At 41.0% G+C, this 16,834-nt stretch overlaps 1 protein-coding gene across 3 annotated transcripts in view; it reads right to left on the reverse strand.

Moving 5' to 3' along the window:
- Positions 1-16,834, reverse strand: part of tanc2a (tetratricopeptide repeat, ankyrin repeat and coiled-coil containing 2a) — a 251,531-nt gene that overhangs the window by 93,051 nt on the left and 141,646 nt on the right. For all 3 annotated transcript variants that reach the window (XM_049476082.1, XM_049476083.1, XM_049476084.1), the window contains one exon: positions 1,778-1,960. In XM_049476082.1, coding sequence (XP_049332039.1) covers positions 1,778-1,960 — 183 coding nt within the window. The remainder of the gene's footprint in view (positions 1-1,777; positions 1,961-16,834) is intronic.

Raw genomic sequence — 16,834 nt, forward strand, 5'->3', positions numbered from 1 at the left:
TACTGTATATTCATTCTAAAAACTGTGGTGTTGGATCGCTTTTTGCGGGAATGTAAAATTTACTGATGATCAGTGATGGTTTGGTTAGAGAGACGTGTCATCTGCTGGTGTTGATCCACTGTGTTTCATTATCCAAAGTCCAAAATCAGTGCAGTGTTTTCCAGAAAATCTAAGATAAAGATGCGGATTTCATTTTTCAGCAGGACTTGACACACTGCCCACACTGCCAAAAGCACCAATTGGTCTTATATAATATTCCAATTTTCTGAGACACTGATTTTTTGAGTTTTAATTGGCTGTAAGCCATTATCATCAACAATAAAAGAAAAAATAGATAAAATAGATCACTCTTTTTGCAATACATCTATATCAGGGGTGTCCAAACTTTTTTTGTTGGGGGCCAGAAGGAGAAATATATTTGAAGTCACGGGCCACAGACTCTGTAATAAAACAAATAATGAAATATACCACTTTAAATAATACTTTTTTCCTGATTATTTCATTTACACATCATTTTACTTGACTTACTATCTTTATCTTTGACAGTGTTGTGTAAACTAAGATTTTTCAAATTGATGTTTCATTTCATGATGTCTCTTAATATTAAACTCCTTAATTACGGCAACTTTCAGACTCTTTGCCCCGTTTTTCTGCACTAGAAATGCGCACCCTCTCCGCTTTTAGACTCTTTGGCCCGTTTTTCTGCACTAGAAATGCGCACCCTCTCCGCTTTTAGACTCTTTGCCCCATTTTTCTGCACTAGAAATGCGCACCCTCTCCGCTTTTAGACTCTTTGCCACGTTTTTCTGCGCTAGAAATGCGCACCCTCTCCGCTTTTAGACTCTTTGCCACGTTTTTCTGCGCTAGAAATGCGCACCCTCTCCGCTTTTAGACTCTTTGCCACGTTTTTCTGCGCTAGAATTGCGCACCCTCTCCGCTTTTAGACTCTTTGCCCCGTTTTTCTGCGCTAGAAATGCGCACTCTCTCCGCTTTTAGACTCTTTGCCCCGTTTTTCTGCACTAGAAATGCGCACCCTCTCCGCTTTTAGACTCTTTGCCCCGTTTTTCTGCGCTAGAAATGCGCACTCTCTCCGCTTTTAGACTCTTTGCCCCGTTTTTCTGCGCTAGAATTGCGCACCCTCTCCGCTTTTAGACTCTTTGCCCCGTTTTTCTGCACTAGAAATGTGCACCCTCTCCGCTTTTAGACTCTTTGCCCTGTTTTTCTGCGCTAGAAATGCGCACTCTCTCCGCTTTTAGACTCTTTGCCCCGTTTTTCTGCGCTAGAATTGCGCACCCTCTCCGCTTTTAGACTCTTTACCCCGTTTTTCTGCACTAGAAATGCACACCCTCTCCGCTTTTAGACTCTTTGCCACGTTTTTCTGCGCTAGAAATGCGCACTCTCTCTGGTATTAGACTCTTTGGCCCGTTTCTGACACCTAGCGTTCAAACTTTGAATCTCACATTATAAAAACCTGCTTAACAGCGGGCCAACTTTCATTCTATTTCTAAAATACCTCGCGGGCCGCTCCAAAAAAGGAAACGGGCCGCAAATGGCCCACGGGCCGTAGTTTGGACACCCCTGATCTATATAATATACGAGTGTCACATTTTAAACAACTGAACTACTAAAATAAAGTAACTTTTCAATGATATTAAATTTTTTTTGAGATGCACTAGTATTTTTTTCATCTCCCAGTACTAAAATATAACAACATCTCCACCAGCGGTTTCATAACTGAAGTTCAGGCTCCACAGTCGAGCACAGCGCGGTTAGTTACCTGGTATCCTCTTGAGAGGCTGTAGCCTCATGTTGATGGCCTGGTGTGAGAGCAGGGGGGATGAGGGCAGAGAGCGGGTCACCCCCTCCATGATGCGAATGTGCTGCATGCCCTCGGTCACCGGCAGAGGAGGCACAGCGTAATCTCCCTCAAACACACACTCGCCATCTCCTGAGCCACCGCCTGAAAACCATCACACACAAACACACTCATCAACACAGTGAGCCAGAAAACACATTTACCAAACTGTAATGGACAGTCGTACACATGCAGAAACCATTGAAAACCTCTGGAATATTATCAAGAGGAAGATGGATGATCACAAGCCATCAAACCAAACTGAACTACTTGAATTTTTGTACCAGGAGTAAAGGCATAAAGTTATCCAAAAGCAGTGTGTAAGACTGGTGGAGGAGAACATGATGCCAAGATGCTTAAAAACCTTAATTCACCAAATATTGATTTCTGAACTCTTAAAACTTTATAAATATGAACTTGTTTTCTTTGCATTATTTGAGGTCTGAAAGCTCTGCATCTTTTTTGTTATTTCAGTCATTTCTCATTTTCTGCAAATTAATGCTCTAAATGAGAATATTTTTATTTAGAATTCGGGAGAAACTTTGTCTGTACTTTACAGAATAAAACAACAATGTTCATTTTAATCAAACATCTACATATAAATAGCAAAATCAGAGGAATTGATTCAGAAACGGCAGTGGCCTCTTAATTTTGTTCAGAGCTGTATATTAATACAAATAAATACAGATTAATCGTACAATTTGCTATTATATAATAATTGCATTTTTTGTTCTTATCACTAAAACTTCTAGCAAAGAATATTATTTAAATTAATGTAAGTTAATATGTCCAATATGTTTTGTTTCATTGTACCTTTTTAACTTTAAGCACAGATTGTCCTTTGTAAACTATGTTCAAGTACCAGCTAAAGATGCAATAATGCAAAATATGAACAATTAAAAAGGAAATTAAAAAAGAAAGGAGAACAACAGGTGGATTAAACAAAAGAGGCAAAAGAGGAAAAAAGAAAGCAGCCGTGTGTAAGTGTGTGTGTGTGCGTGTGTAGTACAATGTCATGATTACATCATTAAAAACTTCTTAAAAAAAAAAACAACAACATTAATAACTCTACAGAAAGTAAACTACGGCAGGACGTTGGGTCAAAATGTGTTACAGTTATTGTTTTAACATTGGGTTAACATTAACAGTGCTAATCAATATTTACAATATTCTGCCCAGCTTTAGCAACAGCAAGATTCTTATGCTGCTTTATATTAAAAAAATAATTGCTTCATATTGTTTTGGTTTCAAAATACACACAATGTACTTTTATTACTATTATTATTATACTTATAAACTTGTACTGTACAACAAATTTATTCACTGATTTCAACTTAGCAAGCCAGGGCCAGACCACAGCGTCAGCCATGCTGCAGAACCCCTGGAGCAAAGCGAGTTAATGGCCTTGTAACGGTGCCAGCTTATTGGACGAGGGTATTGAACCCATAAACTTGTGATCAATAAACCAGGGATCTAACCACTCAGCCACCCACTACTGTAATCAAGCAATTAAAACAGATCTATTACTGACTGCTGAAAGTCCATAATCTCCCTAGTGGATGGTGTTGCATAGTGGATAACAACACTGCCTTTACTCTGTTAGATTACCATATTTTTCACACTATAAGTCACACTTATAATCATTTAATTTGACCAAAAAGCGAGGGTACCTTATGTATAAATTCTACCAGTCAGGTTGTAAGGAGCAGTAAAGCCACTCCGCTGAAGTGCAGCTTTATACAGGAGTTTCAGTAAAGTTTCTCCAGCACCGAGACTGGAGCAGTATTAGCATTAGCGGCTAAGCACGCAACTGTACCCTGCTGATATCCCCAGCTAGCACTGCTGGAGCAGCATTAGCATTATCCACCAAATGAGCTAAATGCTAGATCTTACATTGATTCAGAAGAGAGTATTATCAGACTGTGGCCTGCTGATATTCCCAGCTAGCACTGCTGGAGCAGCATTAGCATTAGCCACTAACCACACGAAGTGCTAGCTTAGTGGATTGTAGTCTGCATGTTTACAATGTTAAAACAAGCTACTTGTGAAGAACCGCTAGCTGAAAGCGCCCCTTGGTTACCGGAACAGCACTTTTAGGCGCATTTACTAGCACTAACTGCGGCTAGTGCTAGCGATTAGCCACTAATTCTAATGCTGCTGCACCCAGCCTTAGCGGAAATCTGGAAATCTAAATTTACTGTGGGTGGGAATGATTGTGACTGGTGACATCTGGCTAGACAAGCAACCTATCCCACATGGGAAAAGTCCTGGGACACAGGACCATTTCCTGTCCCCCTGATTTGGTGGTATGTTAGTGTAAAGTGGCTTGCAAAATTATTCACACCCCTATGAACTTTTTTTTTTTTTACATTTTTTTTTTCAACTTACAACCACAAACTTAAATGCATTTTACTGAGATTTTAGGTGACAGATCAACACAAAAATGATATGGTGGTTTGCTAAAGAACACTAGTGAACAAACAGCATCATGAAGACCATGAAGGGAACTCACCAGACAGGTCAGAGATAAAGTTGTGGAGATAAAGTTTAAAGCAGTGTTAGGTTATAAAAACATATCCCAGATCATTCCAATGAGCACTGTTCAATCCATCATCCAAAAACGGTAAAAGTACAACTCTGCTACTGCAAACCTGGTCTGAGCAGCAGCAAAGAGAGGCCTATGGTCACTCTGGAGGAGCTGCAGAAATCCACAGCTCAGGTAGGAGAACCCACAAATCTGGCCCTTATGGAAAAGTGCGAAAAATATGGCCTACAATTCCCATATATGCTAAGATATATTAATATATAGACACATAATAAACATATCAGATATATACTGTACATCACCCAGCCCTACCCACTAAGACATAAGATTCATGAGCTGCAAAGAAACACACACCCACACACACACCATTGCACACGCCCACACAGTTCTGTACACACACACACACACACACACACACACACACACACCTACGCTCCATCGTACACAGTGCATTTCATTAGCACTCTGCAGCGACGGTTCCTTGCCAACACAGCGCCTTCTGATTTAACAGCAGGGAGATAGGGAGGGAGAGAGAACGAGGTCGAAACAGAAGGAGAGATAAAGATAGACAGAACGATAGATAAAGAGAAATATGCTTGCATAACACACATCTGAGAGAAACTTAAAGACAACCTCAGAGCTGTTTTATTTTTCTCTTTTGCTCCAATTTTTTCCACCAACCAGAGGTGCCGAGTTACAAAAAAAAAAAATACTTCATTATATTACTTAAGTAGAAACAATGGATATCTATACTTTACTGTAATAATTATTTTTCGGAAGTATTTTTTTACTTCTACTTCTTACATTTTCCTACAATTATCTTCCATCTTTTTACATTTAAAAAATCCTCATTATTACTTTTTAATTTCAGCTTGCCCTGGATGTTAATCTACACAGATTTCCCTCCTGAAGACTGTTTATTTGGGTTAGTAAATCACTTCTGTTTATTTACAGTAAGCTTAAATTTCCAGATTCGTAATAAGGCCAGGTGCAGAAGCATTAGCATTAGCGACTAACCGCTAGTGCTAGCCACCGTTAGTGTTAGTAAATGCAACCCTACAGTGCTACACTGAGGAACTCTGAGTGTTCGGGTAAGGCAGGGCGATATTATCTCGCAGTTCGTTCCACATCCCAAGCTTGGTTTAACAGGTTGTTTTGAGAGTCTGATATACTCACCTCTGAACGGCAAAAGAGCTAGCAGTTAGCGTGATTAGCGGCTAATGCTAACACGGCTTCAGCAGTGCTAGCCAGGGTAAGCAGAAGGCTACATGCCGATAATATTTGCCACTAAACAGCAAAAGAGCTAGTGCTTAGCTCACTTTGCACAGTTAGTTACTAATGCTAATGCTACTCCAGCAGTGCTAGCCAGGGTTAAAAGCAGGCTACAGGCCGATAAACTTGTCTCCGAACAGCGATAGAGCTAGCACTTAGCGGCTAATGCTAATACTGCTCCAGCCTTTCTCCAGTGGAGTGGCTTTACTGCTACTGGAAAATAGTATATAGTGCAAAAAATATGGTAACTTTTCCGGTTTTCCTTTTCTGAGTTCAGTGGTTGTATTGCTGGCCCTGTAGTATTATTATGGATCATGGTATATATATATGGTATATATACCATTAATGGTATAGTATAGTATAGTATGGTATAGTTTAGCGTTTAAAGTTAGCATTTAGCATTTCACTCCAGACCAGTGACAAAATCTGAAGCAATTCACAGTAATCACAAATAAAAGCACATTTTTATTTGTTTCTATCATTTTTTTCTCTTTCTTTCTTCTTCCCTGAATTTTCTTTCCTTCCTATCACTAACTCACTTTCTCTCTCTCTCTCTCTCTCTCTCTCTCTCTCTTTCACACACACTCACACTCACACACTCGCACGCTCAGCAGGATCAGCAGGAAGGGGTGAATGGGCAGTTTTTACTCTGATGGCCACTGCAGTTCGACTGCGTCATGTGATGACGTCAGCCAGGAAGTGGTCGTGTTGTGCCCACGAGTCCAGCCGGGCCGCCAGCGACAGATGGCACCAGCAGGAAGAGAGTAAACACAGAAACTAATGAATGGCTCAGAAACACTACACACACACTCCTCTCACTTACTTTAGTACATTCATAAACATCACAGTTTCATATACCATCAACCCTGTCCACTAGTATATAACCTCGCAGTGTGCAGTGTGAGTGATCAGCGACTATAGCAGAGATATAAACTGTAATTCTGAAAAAAAGCCATTTCAAGTCAAAGCAAGTCAAACAAGCGCTGGATCTAAATCTACACAAATTTATCTCCTGAAAACTGTTCATTTGGGTCAGTAAAGCTTAGATTTCCAGATTTCCAGATCTCCACTAAGGCTGGGTGCAGCAGCATTAGCATTAAATGCTGTCCAACAGCGCTACACTGAGGAACAGTGAAAGTTCCGGTAAGCCAGGGCGATATTAGCTAGCGGTTCCTGCCACATAGCTTGTTTTAACACGGTAAACACACGGACTACGGTGCAAAATATACTCTCCTCTGAACAGCGAAATAGTTAGCGCTTAGCACAGTTAGCGGATAATGCTAATGCGGCTCCATCAGTGCTAGCGGAGGTTAGCAGCAGGCTACAGACCGATAATACACACCTCTGAATAAAAGGATAACAGTACAAGTATCTGTTCCCCTATCCTACCTATTTACTCGTACTCATCAGTCAACTCATCAAGGATTCAAGGAGATTTTATTGTCATTCGCATCACATGTGGTACATGAGGTGGAACGAAATTGTGATCTCACGATCCAGTTTTACACCCAAAGAGCTGTTATTAATAGATATATAGATAAAAAAAAGAATACAATAAAAGAAATAGAATATACAAAATAGATAGATAAATATCCCAAAGAATAAAAAAAAATGAAAAAGAATAAATAATAAAATAAATAATAAAATAAAATAAATAGAGAGTAGAAAGGTTCAGCAACATGAAGTCCAGCATGATAATGTGAATTAGAGCAGTGGAGATAAAGTGTCTCAGTGCAAGTAAAGTGACCATGTTGGTAAACAGTAAACAGTAATTTGTCCTTGGTGTCAGTGCAGTGTGTTTGTTAAGTGGAGTTTAAGAGTCTTACAGCCTCCGGAATGAAGCTGTTTCTGAGTCTTGTTGTTTTGCACTTAATGCTCCGCAGCCTCCGGCCTGAGGGGAGTGGGACAAAAAGTGCGTGTGCTGGGTGGGTGGGATCCTTCCTGATGCAGATGGCCCTTTTCCTGTACCTGGAGGTGTAAATGTCTGTGGTGCTGGGGAAGCTAACTCCAACAATCCTCTGTGCAGCCTTCACCACCCTCTGCAGTGCTTTCCTGTCTGCAGCAGAGCAGCTTCCATGCCACACATTGATGTAGTGTGTAGAAGGAGGTGAGGACTGCGCTCCCGAGTCCAGCTCGTCTCAGCCTCCTGAGGAAGTAGAGCCGCTGATGTGCCTTCCTGACCAGAGTGGAAGTGTTGTTGCTCCAGGTGAGGTTGCTGGTCAGGTGCACACCCAAGTACCTGTAGCTGTCAACCACTTCCACCGCAGATCCTCCAATGTGCAGGGGGAGGTGGGCATGCTTGCCCCTTCTAAAGTCCACAATCATCTCCTTTGTCTTTTTTACATTGATGCAGAGGTTGTTTTCTCTGCACCAATCCTCCAGGTGTTCCACCTCCTGCCTGTAGCTGGACTCATCTCTGTTCGTGATGCAGCCAACCACTGCCGTGTCGTCCGCAAACTTCACAATATGACAGCCTGGATGGAGAGGTGAGCAGTCATATGTGAGCAGTGTGAACAGGAGGGGGCTCAGCACACAGCCCTGGGGGAGCCAGTGCTGAGGATTATGGAGGGGGAGGAGATGTTGTGAATCCTCACAGACTGCGGCCTGTTGGTCAGGAAGTCTAGGACCCAGTTGCACAGGGAAGAGCTCAGGTGACTTAATTTCAAGATGGCGGCACTAATAAATATTAATAAACTACCAATTCAACAAGTGGAGCTACTTTGAGCTTGTTAAGAGCATTAGTGACGTCAGGACTCAACTCCAACTTCCCAACTCATCCTTAAAGCATTGGATGGAGCACCATCATTGCAGAAAACACTGGTCCACTGGTCCACAACTCAATGCTTGGAGGCTTTATACCCCTTTAGCCCCCCAGAGAGTTCTACTCCTTTGGAAATACATCTCTACAGAAAAGAGACAAGTGTGTGCATTTCAACATCTGTGTGAAAAATAGCTAAATGCATTAAATAGACAAAAAATTGGATACACAGTTTATAGTTTATTAGGGGTAAAATAGAAATATAATGTATAATAAAGTCCCTTTAACCACAATGTAAACTTTAAACACAGAGCGTGCAGTAGTCCTACCTACTACCTCCACCCCATGGCATCACTGCTTTGCACTACACAGCAGTGCTGGATTTATTATGGGATGTAACACTGGGTCTTAAGAGATAACAGATCTCCACACCCCTGAACAGTAGAGCCGATGTCAGATACCGATATCAGAAGTCAATATAAGCTCTTCCACTGTCAGCTCGTTTCTAGTGTTAATGTCTTCTAACTGGCTGTGAGGTCTTTGGCTGTTAAAGGGTTGTTGATGTTAATTGATGTTTTATTAGACCTTTTCGTGGGATAACACTGAAATTATGACACTTTAAGACCCACAAAAGAACTCAACACACAGCCATTTATGTCTAAACCACTGGCAACAAATTTGAGTACTAAATTATTAGGGGTAAATTTCAGTAAACTATTAGGGGTGCTACATCAACAGCTTCCCAACACTGATGGCAAATGTTCGACTGGAATAAAGTCAACTTGGGTGTGACATAATTCCTAACTCCAACCTCCAACATCTGTGGAATGAGACAGCATAAAATTTCTGCCTTCAAAAGATTCAGAAGATTCCACAGTATCTCTTAATGTGCATGATAAAAATGACATTAGAACACTAACTGTCCATCAGTCATTGGAAGCTTGAGCCATAAATATATGACAAATTGGCTTCTAAGTGCTTCCTGCAAGAATGCATAGCTTACCAGTGGATCTAATGATATATAATGAATGTGTCTTGTTGGTTTCCTTCTCCTCTAATTAAACAGGCAAAACCCATTGTATTAACATGTTTTTGTATCAATTTGTACAGTCCAGAAGCCCATTTCATTATCGCTTACAGAGAATGAAAACCCAAAAGTCATTATCTCAGAAAATTTTTATATTATATAAGACCAATTGGTAGTTTTAAGGCAGTGTGGGCACTGTGCCAAGTCCTGCTGGAAAATGAAATCCACATCTCCATAAAAGTTGTCAGCAGACGGAAGCACTGCACTGACCAGCAGATGATGGACATGTCTCTCCAAACCATCACTGATTGGTGGAAACTTCACACTAGACCTTGAGCAGTTTGAGCTGTGTGTCTCTCCACTCTTCCTGCAGACTCTGATTCCTTGATTTACAAATGAAATGTAAAATTTACTGATGATCTTTGATGGTTTGGAGAGACATGTCATCTGCTGCTGTTGGTCCACTGTGTTTTATTATCAAGTCTAAAGTCAGTGCAGTTTTGTTTTTCCGCAAAATCTCACAGCACTTCATGCTTCCCTCTGCATCTGACAACTTTTATGGAGATGCAGATTTCATTTTCCAGCAGGATTTGGCACACTGCCCACACTGACAAAAGACCAATTGGTCTTATATAACATTCTGATTTTCTGAGACACTGATTTTTGAGTTTTAATTGGCTGTAAGCCATGATCCTCAACAGTAAAAGAAATTAGATCACTCTGTGTGTAATACATCCATATAAGTATATAGTTTGACATTTCGAACTGAATTAGTGGAATAAAGTAACTTTTCTATGATATTAAATTTTTAGAATATGAGATGCACTAGTAAGCACTGGACCAATCCAGTCATGAGATGCTGCCATTTTCATCAGCATCTCGATACGACTGTCAAGCAAGTTTACAACTATATCTACATGTTCCATTGCATTCTCTGAAACTGGGATCAGTTTCAGTTCTGATGAAGCAGTTCCCACAATCAGTTCCAAGTGGGCATGCTCAACGACTCTTCCCAGGATGGTCCAGCTGCTGCCATGGTCCACCCACGTTGAGACTGTGAAGGACTTCCGTGTGCACCGCCAGTGTTGGCCATGTGCTGTTGGACCATATGCCAGTCGGTTATGGGTGATTTGAAGTATGTGACCAGGATCTTCACGGTCAGTAGCTCAAAGCTACTATCGATGAGCTCCATGGTTCACTTATTCATCCATTGCTTTGAGCAATATGTTTGCCCTTGGTCCAACACTTATTGATTAGGTGGTATGGCCAGCTAAGTCTTCCAACCCTGGGGTCACGTACGAAAGGAATGTCTGTCAATCATTTTGACTGCGGACAATCGAAGATGCTACTCTAAACAAACAGGTAATACATGCTCCATCACCCCAAATCGATGAGCACAGACAATCATCCCTCAACATCAACCTCAACATCTTTTCCAAAGGATTTTTCTAAAAAGCCATTTCCAATTCCTATCCAATTGCTAGGATTCCCCTTATCTCACAATTCTACAAACCCTGGGACTTTGAAGGCCAGAATGTCCTTCCTACATGAAATGTAGGCATATTTTAAACTGCCAGAAAAGCAATCTCACTGGACATTGGACATGCTTGGAGGCACTGGTGCACTAGTGGACTCCAGGGGGGTTCTTGTAGGGGTTACACGGGTCTATATGGATGACATAAGGGTTGCAAAAAAGACACAAAATGCCCTGATGCCTGTCCTTCTTCAAGGTAAAAGGGATCAAGTGTCCACTAGGGTGCCACTTTTTGCAATAAATTATAGATAAAAAGATAGTGTGTCTGAATGACTACCCATTTATAGATGCCCTTCTGCCTTTCCAGTAGAAAAGGGGGCCATTATGAAGTGTCTTTTGGAAAGTGTCCCTAATTGTGACGCTTTACAATTTACACGTTTTACACACAAGCAAATTACACATCAACACTCATCCACACACCACACAGACACAGGGAGAACATGGAAACTCTACCCAGATAGGGACTTGAACCCAAGACCCAAGACCCCAGTGCTGGAAGGCGAATATGCTGACCACTAAGCCACCATGCCGCACCAGTGCATTAAATGTGATGTGGTGCCTTCTAGATGCCCTCACGGTAAAAAAAAAAAAAAAAAAAAAAAAAAAAAAAAAAAAAAAAAAAAAAAAAAAAAAAAAAAAATATATATATATATATATATATATATATATATATATATATATATATATATATATATATATTTGATGGTACAAGACGGTAAATGATTTGTTGTCAATGATGGCACAAATTTGCATCTATTCCATTAATTCATGGTTTCAATTTTTTAAAAATGTAGAATGTACAGGTCCCATGTCATGCAATATCCCCCTCTGTTTGTAGGAGAGCTGCCCATTTCCAAGGGCCAATTCTGCTACTGTAACTAACAACCCCCCATGCACAGGTTAAGATCACACTGAGCAATGGAGAAAGCGAGGCAAACTGTGGTCTCTGGGGCTTGAGAAGAACTTTCCTAGATTAAAAATGACCACAGAGATACAAAAAGCCCATGCCAGACAGTCTGGAGCTCTGCAACACAGGCAACCAAACATACACATACACACAGATCAAGTGCATCCAAGTTTGCATATTCAAATATTTGCATGACAGCATTGAGTGTGCATTTGTGTGAGGGAGGTGGGAGGAGTATAATGGTAAAAAAAAGACAGACAAAAAGACAGACAGACAGAAAACAGGGAGTGATCGAGACAGGGGGAGTGAAAGACAGACAGAGAAAGAGAGAGCTAGAGTCTGAGAGTCTGTCTGCCCTGTCTAGAAATGCGATCCTTGGGCGTAGTCTGCTTGTAATGAATAATTGAGCATTTCTGTTGGTCATGGCACAAGTTAATGGGGGGAAGGACCGCAGATGCTACTGATCTCTACTTCTCAATATCTCTTATTTGCTATCTTCCTCCTCCTCCTCCTCCTCTTCCTCCTTTTCTGGGCGTGGGCCACTGGCTATCGCAAGGCGATACAATGCCGAAAAATGCTTATTATAAGTTGACTACTGATATAGGATGAAGATGATCCCCACCCTCCACTTTCCGGTCCTCCATAGCAGAAAACAACATGGCCAAAAGAAAAGCTAGAGATCCATTCAGATACATCCTTTCTTCCATTATAGGAAAGATACTTAGAACAGACTATGAGGGTCTTTTCATGCAGGGTCTCAATTAAGCCTTGGTAATACGATAAAAATTTATATTACACAATCACAATATTTAAAAATACATATTAACATATTACAATATACATTAGTGCTGGTCGGTTTACTGGTTCGTCTGTTATACCGAAGAGGAAATTGAAACTGGCATGCATTTTTCACATACCGCCACACCACTAGAGGCGCTGCAGAGCGCTGTGTAGAACAGCACAGCCAAAAAAGCATACAGACACAGCTCGCTAACTAAGCTAAAACATTGTGACGGAGTGACGGTAGCTCAGCTCTGTGAAGTCAGATGCTCATTTCGATCTGATCAGCCTGGAGAAAAAAAATAAAAAAGCACTTTATCTGAGGAGCTCCTGCTGCTGTTCAATATGCAATATTAGTGTTTTTATCTGAGTTAAATAGAAAAACAACAGCAAACAGCAATTATTCACTCAGAAATGGATGCAATCAATCCATATCTCGGAAAAAAGTTCCCTCTCATCCCCTGGATGTCTTACTTGTGCAACAGCTTGAGCTTTCGAGAAATATCTCTTTTGAATACAAAACATTAAGTATTTTAGGTAAATTTATAGCGTTTATGGAACTATTTCAAATTTGTAATTTTGTAAAGGAAGCTAACGATGTTGGTGTATCTCTTTTTAAGATCTTATGAAGTCTGATTTATTCATATATTGAGTAATTTTTTTGGGACATGGTAAACCCAATAGTAATCAAAGCCTTAATTTAAAGCCTTAGTGTTAAATATTAAATGTACTCCTAATTCCTAATTGCTAACAATTTTAAAATTAAAATGTATAGCTTTCATGAAATTAATTAGGAGTTTTTACAATTTCATTGAAGAAATGTGCAGTTGGTCCCTTGGTCATATTTCACATTACTTTCAAAGTCCTAGAATAAAACCCTGTGGGACTCCACAAGCTATGCTAATATAAAAGTATTTAAAAATAGTTTTAATGTGCACTTTAATGCGGACCGAAATCATAATCATAAATCTAGGTCTAGCACTGATGCTGGTGTGTTTGACTTCTAAAAAAAATGTATACTGTTGATACAATGAGATAATTTAAGAGAAAATTTTTATCACAATACAATAAAATATTTGTAACTTTAATTCTACAGTAGACTATATCGTATGTCCCATAGTACAATACAGGGGTTGAACTATAACACTAAAACACCTGTCATTTTAGTGTGGGAGGTTTCATGACTAAATTGGAGCAGCCTGGTGGCCAATCTTCATTAATTGCACATTATTGCACCAGTAAGAGCAGAGTGGGAAGGTTCAATTAGCAGGGTAAAAAAAATTAGACCGTTCTTGACGCAACAGGCCACCCAACTCCTGGTACAAGCAGTGGTAATCTCACGCCTTGACTACTGCAATGCCCTGCTAACTGGCCTCCCGGCCTGTGTAGTAAAACCCCTCCAGATGATCCAGAACGCAGCAGCACGTCTGGTCTTCAACCAGCCAAAACGGGCACATGTCACCCCGCTGCTCATTGAGCTCCATTGGCTACCAGTTGATGCTCGCATCAAATTCAAAGCTCTTACAATCGCCTACAAGGTGATGACAGAACAGGCTCCTTCCTACCTGCACTCGCTCCTGAAGGCTTACGCTACCTCCCGGCCGCTGCGCTCCTCCAATGAACGTCGCCTCGCTTTGCCAAACACTCACACAAAGCAATCCAGACTGTTCTCATACAGAGTTCCCCAATGGTGGAACAAACTACCTTCCACTACCAGATCAGGAGCATCTCTTGCTATCTTTAATAAACTCCTGAAGACAGAGCTCTTCAAAGAGCACTTACTCTCTTAACACCTCTAACACACTAACTACTTCTACCTCATTTCTTCTTCCCCTCCTTCACTCCTCTATCCTATTATTCCCATTTGACCTCCTTTTATCCCTATCCAAAGATGTTTTACCTTTAAACTCATTTTACATTGTACTTGACTATTGTAAGTCACTTTGGACAAAAGCGTCTGCCAAATGTAATGTAATGTAATGTAATGTAAGAGCACAGTTCTGCTCAAAATACTGCAATGCACACAACAGTATGGGTGACATACCAGAGTTCAAAAGAGGACAAATTGTTGGTGCATGTCTTGCTGGTGCATCTGTGACCAAGACAGCAAGTCTTTGTGATGCATCAAGAGCCACGGTATCCAGGGTAATGTCAGCATACCACCAAGAAGGACCAACCACATCCAACAGGATTAACTGTGGATGCTGTAAGAGGAAGCTGTCTGAAAGGGATGTTCGGGTGCTAACCCGGATTGTATCCAAAAAACTTTAAACAACCACGGCTGCTCAAATCACGGCAGACTTCAATGTGCACCTCAACTCTCCTGTTTCCACCAGAACTGTCCGTCACCACAATAAATTATTGTGGTCTAAAACCAGGTGTTTCAGTTTCATTGTCCAACCCCTGTAGAATGCTAAAGACCTGTACTATTGCTTGTTGTATTACTGCATAGGGTTATTGTTGATTATTGTAAAATCACATTAAGCTATGTATATAATACTTTACTACTACAGCGGGGTACACAGGATACTCTAATATACATGCAGAGGAGTGTGTAGGGGTCACATTGCTCTCCGTGAGGTTGGAACAGGCTGTGAGCCTCACCCCCTCCGTGTCTGATCTGACTAGCAACAGCCTTGGCATGACAAATCCCCCCATTTAAAGCTGTGTCAGCAGAACACAGCATGGTCAGTGTCTGGGAGACCGCACACAGAGAGAGAAGGAGGCTGTCTGGAGGCTAACACACACAGTCTATATCATGTGTAGAGCAGAGACAAAGAGAGTGTTGGCATGGTCCAAATACAAGCGCTGATGCTCTTTAGTTACCCCTAACAGACTGAACACATTACAGCCATCACCAGACGCTTTACGAGCCGCTCGTACAGCCACCAAGAGCTATTAACAGCTAACAGCTAAGAATTAGCTTGAGTGGTACCTGAGCAGCTGTAACTAACTGCCCTGAGAATGAGGTAGTGTAAATTAGTTATTAGTCAGATTTAAGGGTGTGTTTACACTTGCACTTGTTCACTTCCCTCGGTCTGGACCATGCAAAAAAACTAAATAAATTAGCTCAGTTCCAAAGCCTAGGCTGCAGCCACTGAGGGCTGTATATTGAACCCTTCATATACAGCTAAGAATTGCATAATATAATCATTTATAATCATTTATTTTTAAATGATTCCATTCCGTGTCCCTCCCACTTGGGATTCTTCCATATACTAACCAGTTCCTTTGTCCATTCCACAAGTTATCTTCCCTATTTCAAGTCCTTTTCACCAGCACTCGTCCCCCTTTCATTCCATGTTCCTATCTTTCCTATTCCTGTCCTATTCCCATTTTTCATCCCCCATTATACATCCCAACCCGCTCCTGTGTTTACTCTATTGCTTTATCTTCAAAATAGGGCTGCAATTTATATTAAAAAAAATCGATTGTAAATGTACTTTTTTTGACTATATATATATATATCGCAAAATTAAACAATGTAGGGTCCATGATGTCAGCAGCCCCGCCCAAACCCGCACGCTGTCTCACGTCCGGACCAATTAAGAGCTGAGTCAGCACCGAGCTGAACTCAAAAATCAAAGAAAACAGCAAAACAACAGTAATCGACCCTTTTATCAGGCATTTAAATGGCTTTTTAAACGGTAAATAAGAGCGTTTGTTTTTCTGGGATTAAAAGCGTGAATTCAGCTGTAACTGGAAATATCTGTGCTGCAAAATTGTGCTGGACTGAGGTGCACAGCTTTCAACACGTGCTCACGTTTACAAGCACGTGCCCAACCATGTGGATGGAGGCCATGCTGCGGTTACCTTGTGTTTACTCTTGCTCCCCCTGGTCCTCGAACTCTCCCTCATGCTTCTAAGGCAGCAGGAGCCTGTCACTCACACAGACACAGAGACAGCACTGTGTATCTACAGTATTTCTTGTGTCAAGAATCAAAACACTGCAACATGACGTGTTTGATTCAATTGCCTTAAGTGACTTTGCACGTCCTGTGTTTAAGCATTTAAGCATCGCGATGACGATGCTTAAACGATATATCGTGCAGCCCTACTCCAAACCATCACTGACTGTGTAAACTTCACACTAGACTACAAGCAGTGACCATACTACCATACTTTCCCAACAAGGCCCCAAAAGCAGAGCATGACA

Source organism: Astyanax mexicanus, chromosome 3 (assembly GCF_023375975.1).
Source record: "Astyanax mexicanus isolate ESR-SI-001 chromosome 3, AstMex3_surface, whole genome shotgun sequence".
Taxonomy (NCBI): domain Eukaryota; kingdom Metazoa; phylum Chordata; class Actinopteri; order Characiformes; family Acestrorhamphidae; genus Astyanax; species Astyanax mexicanus.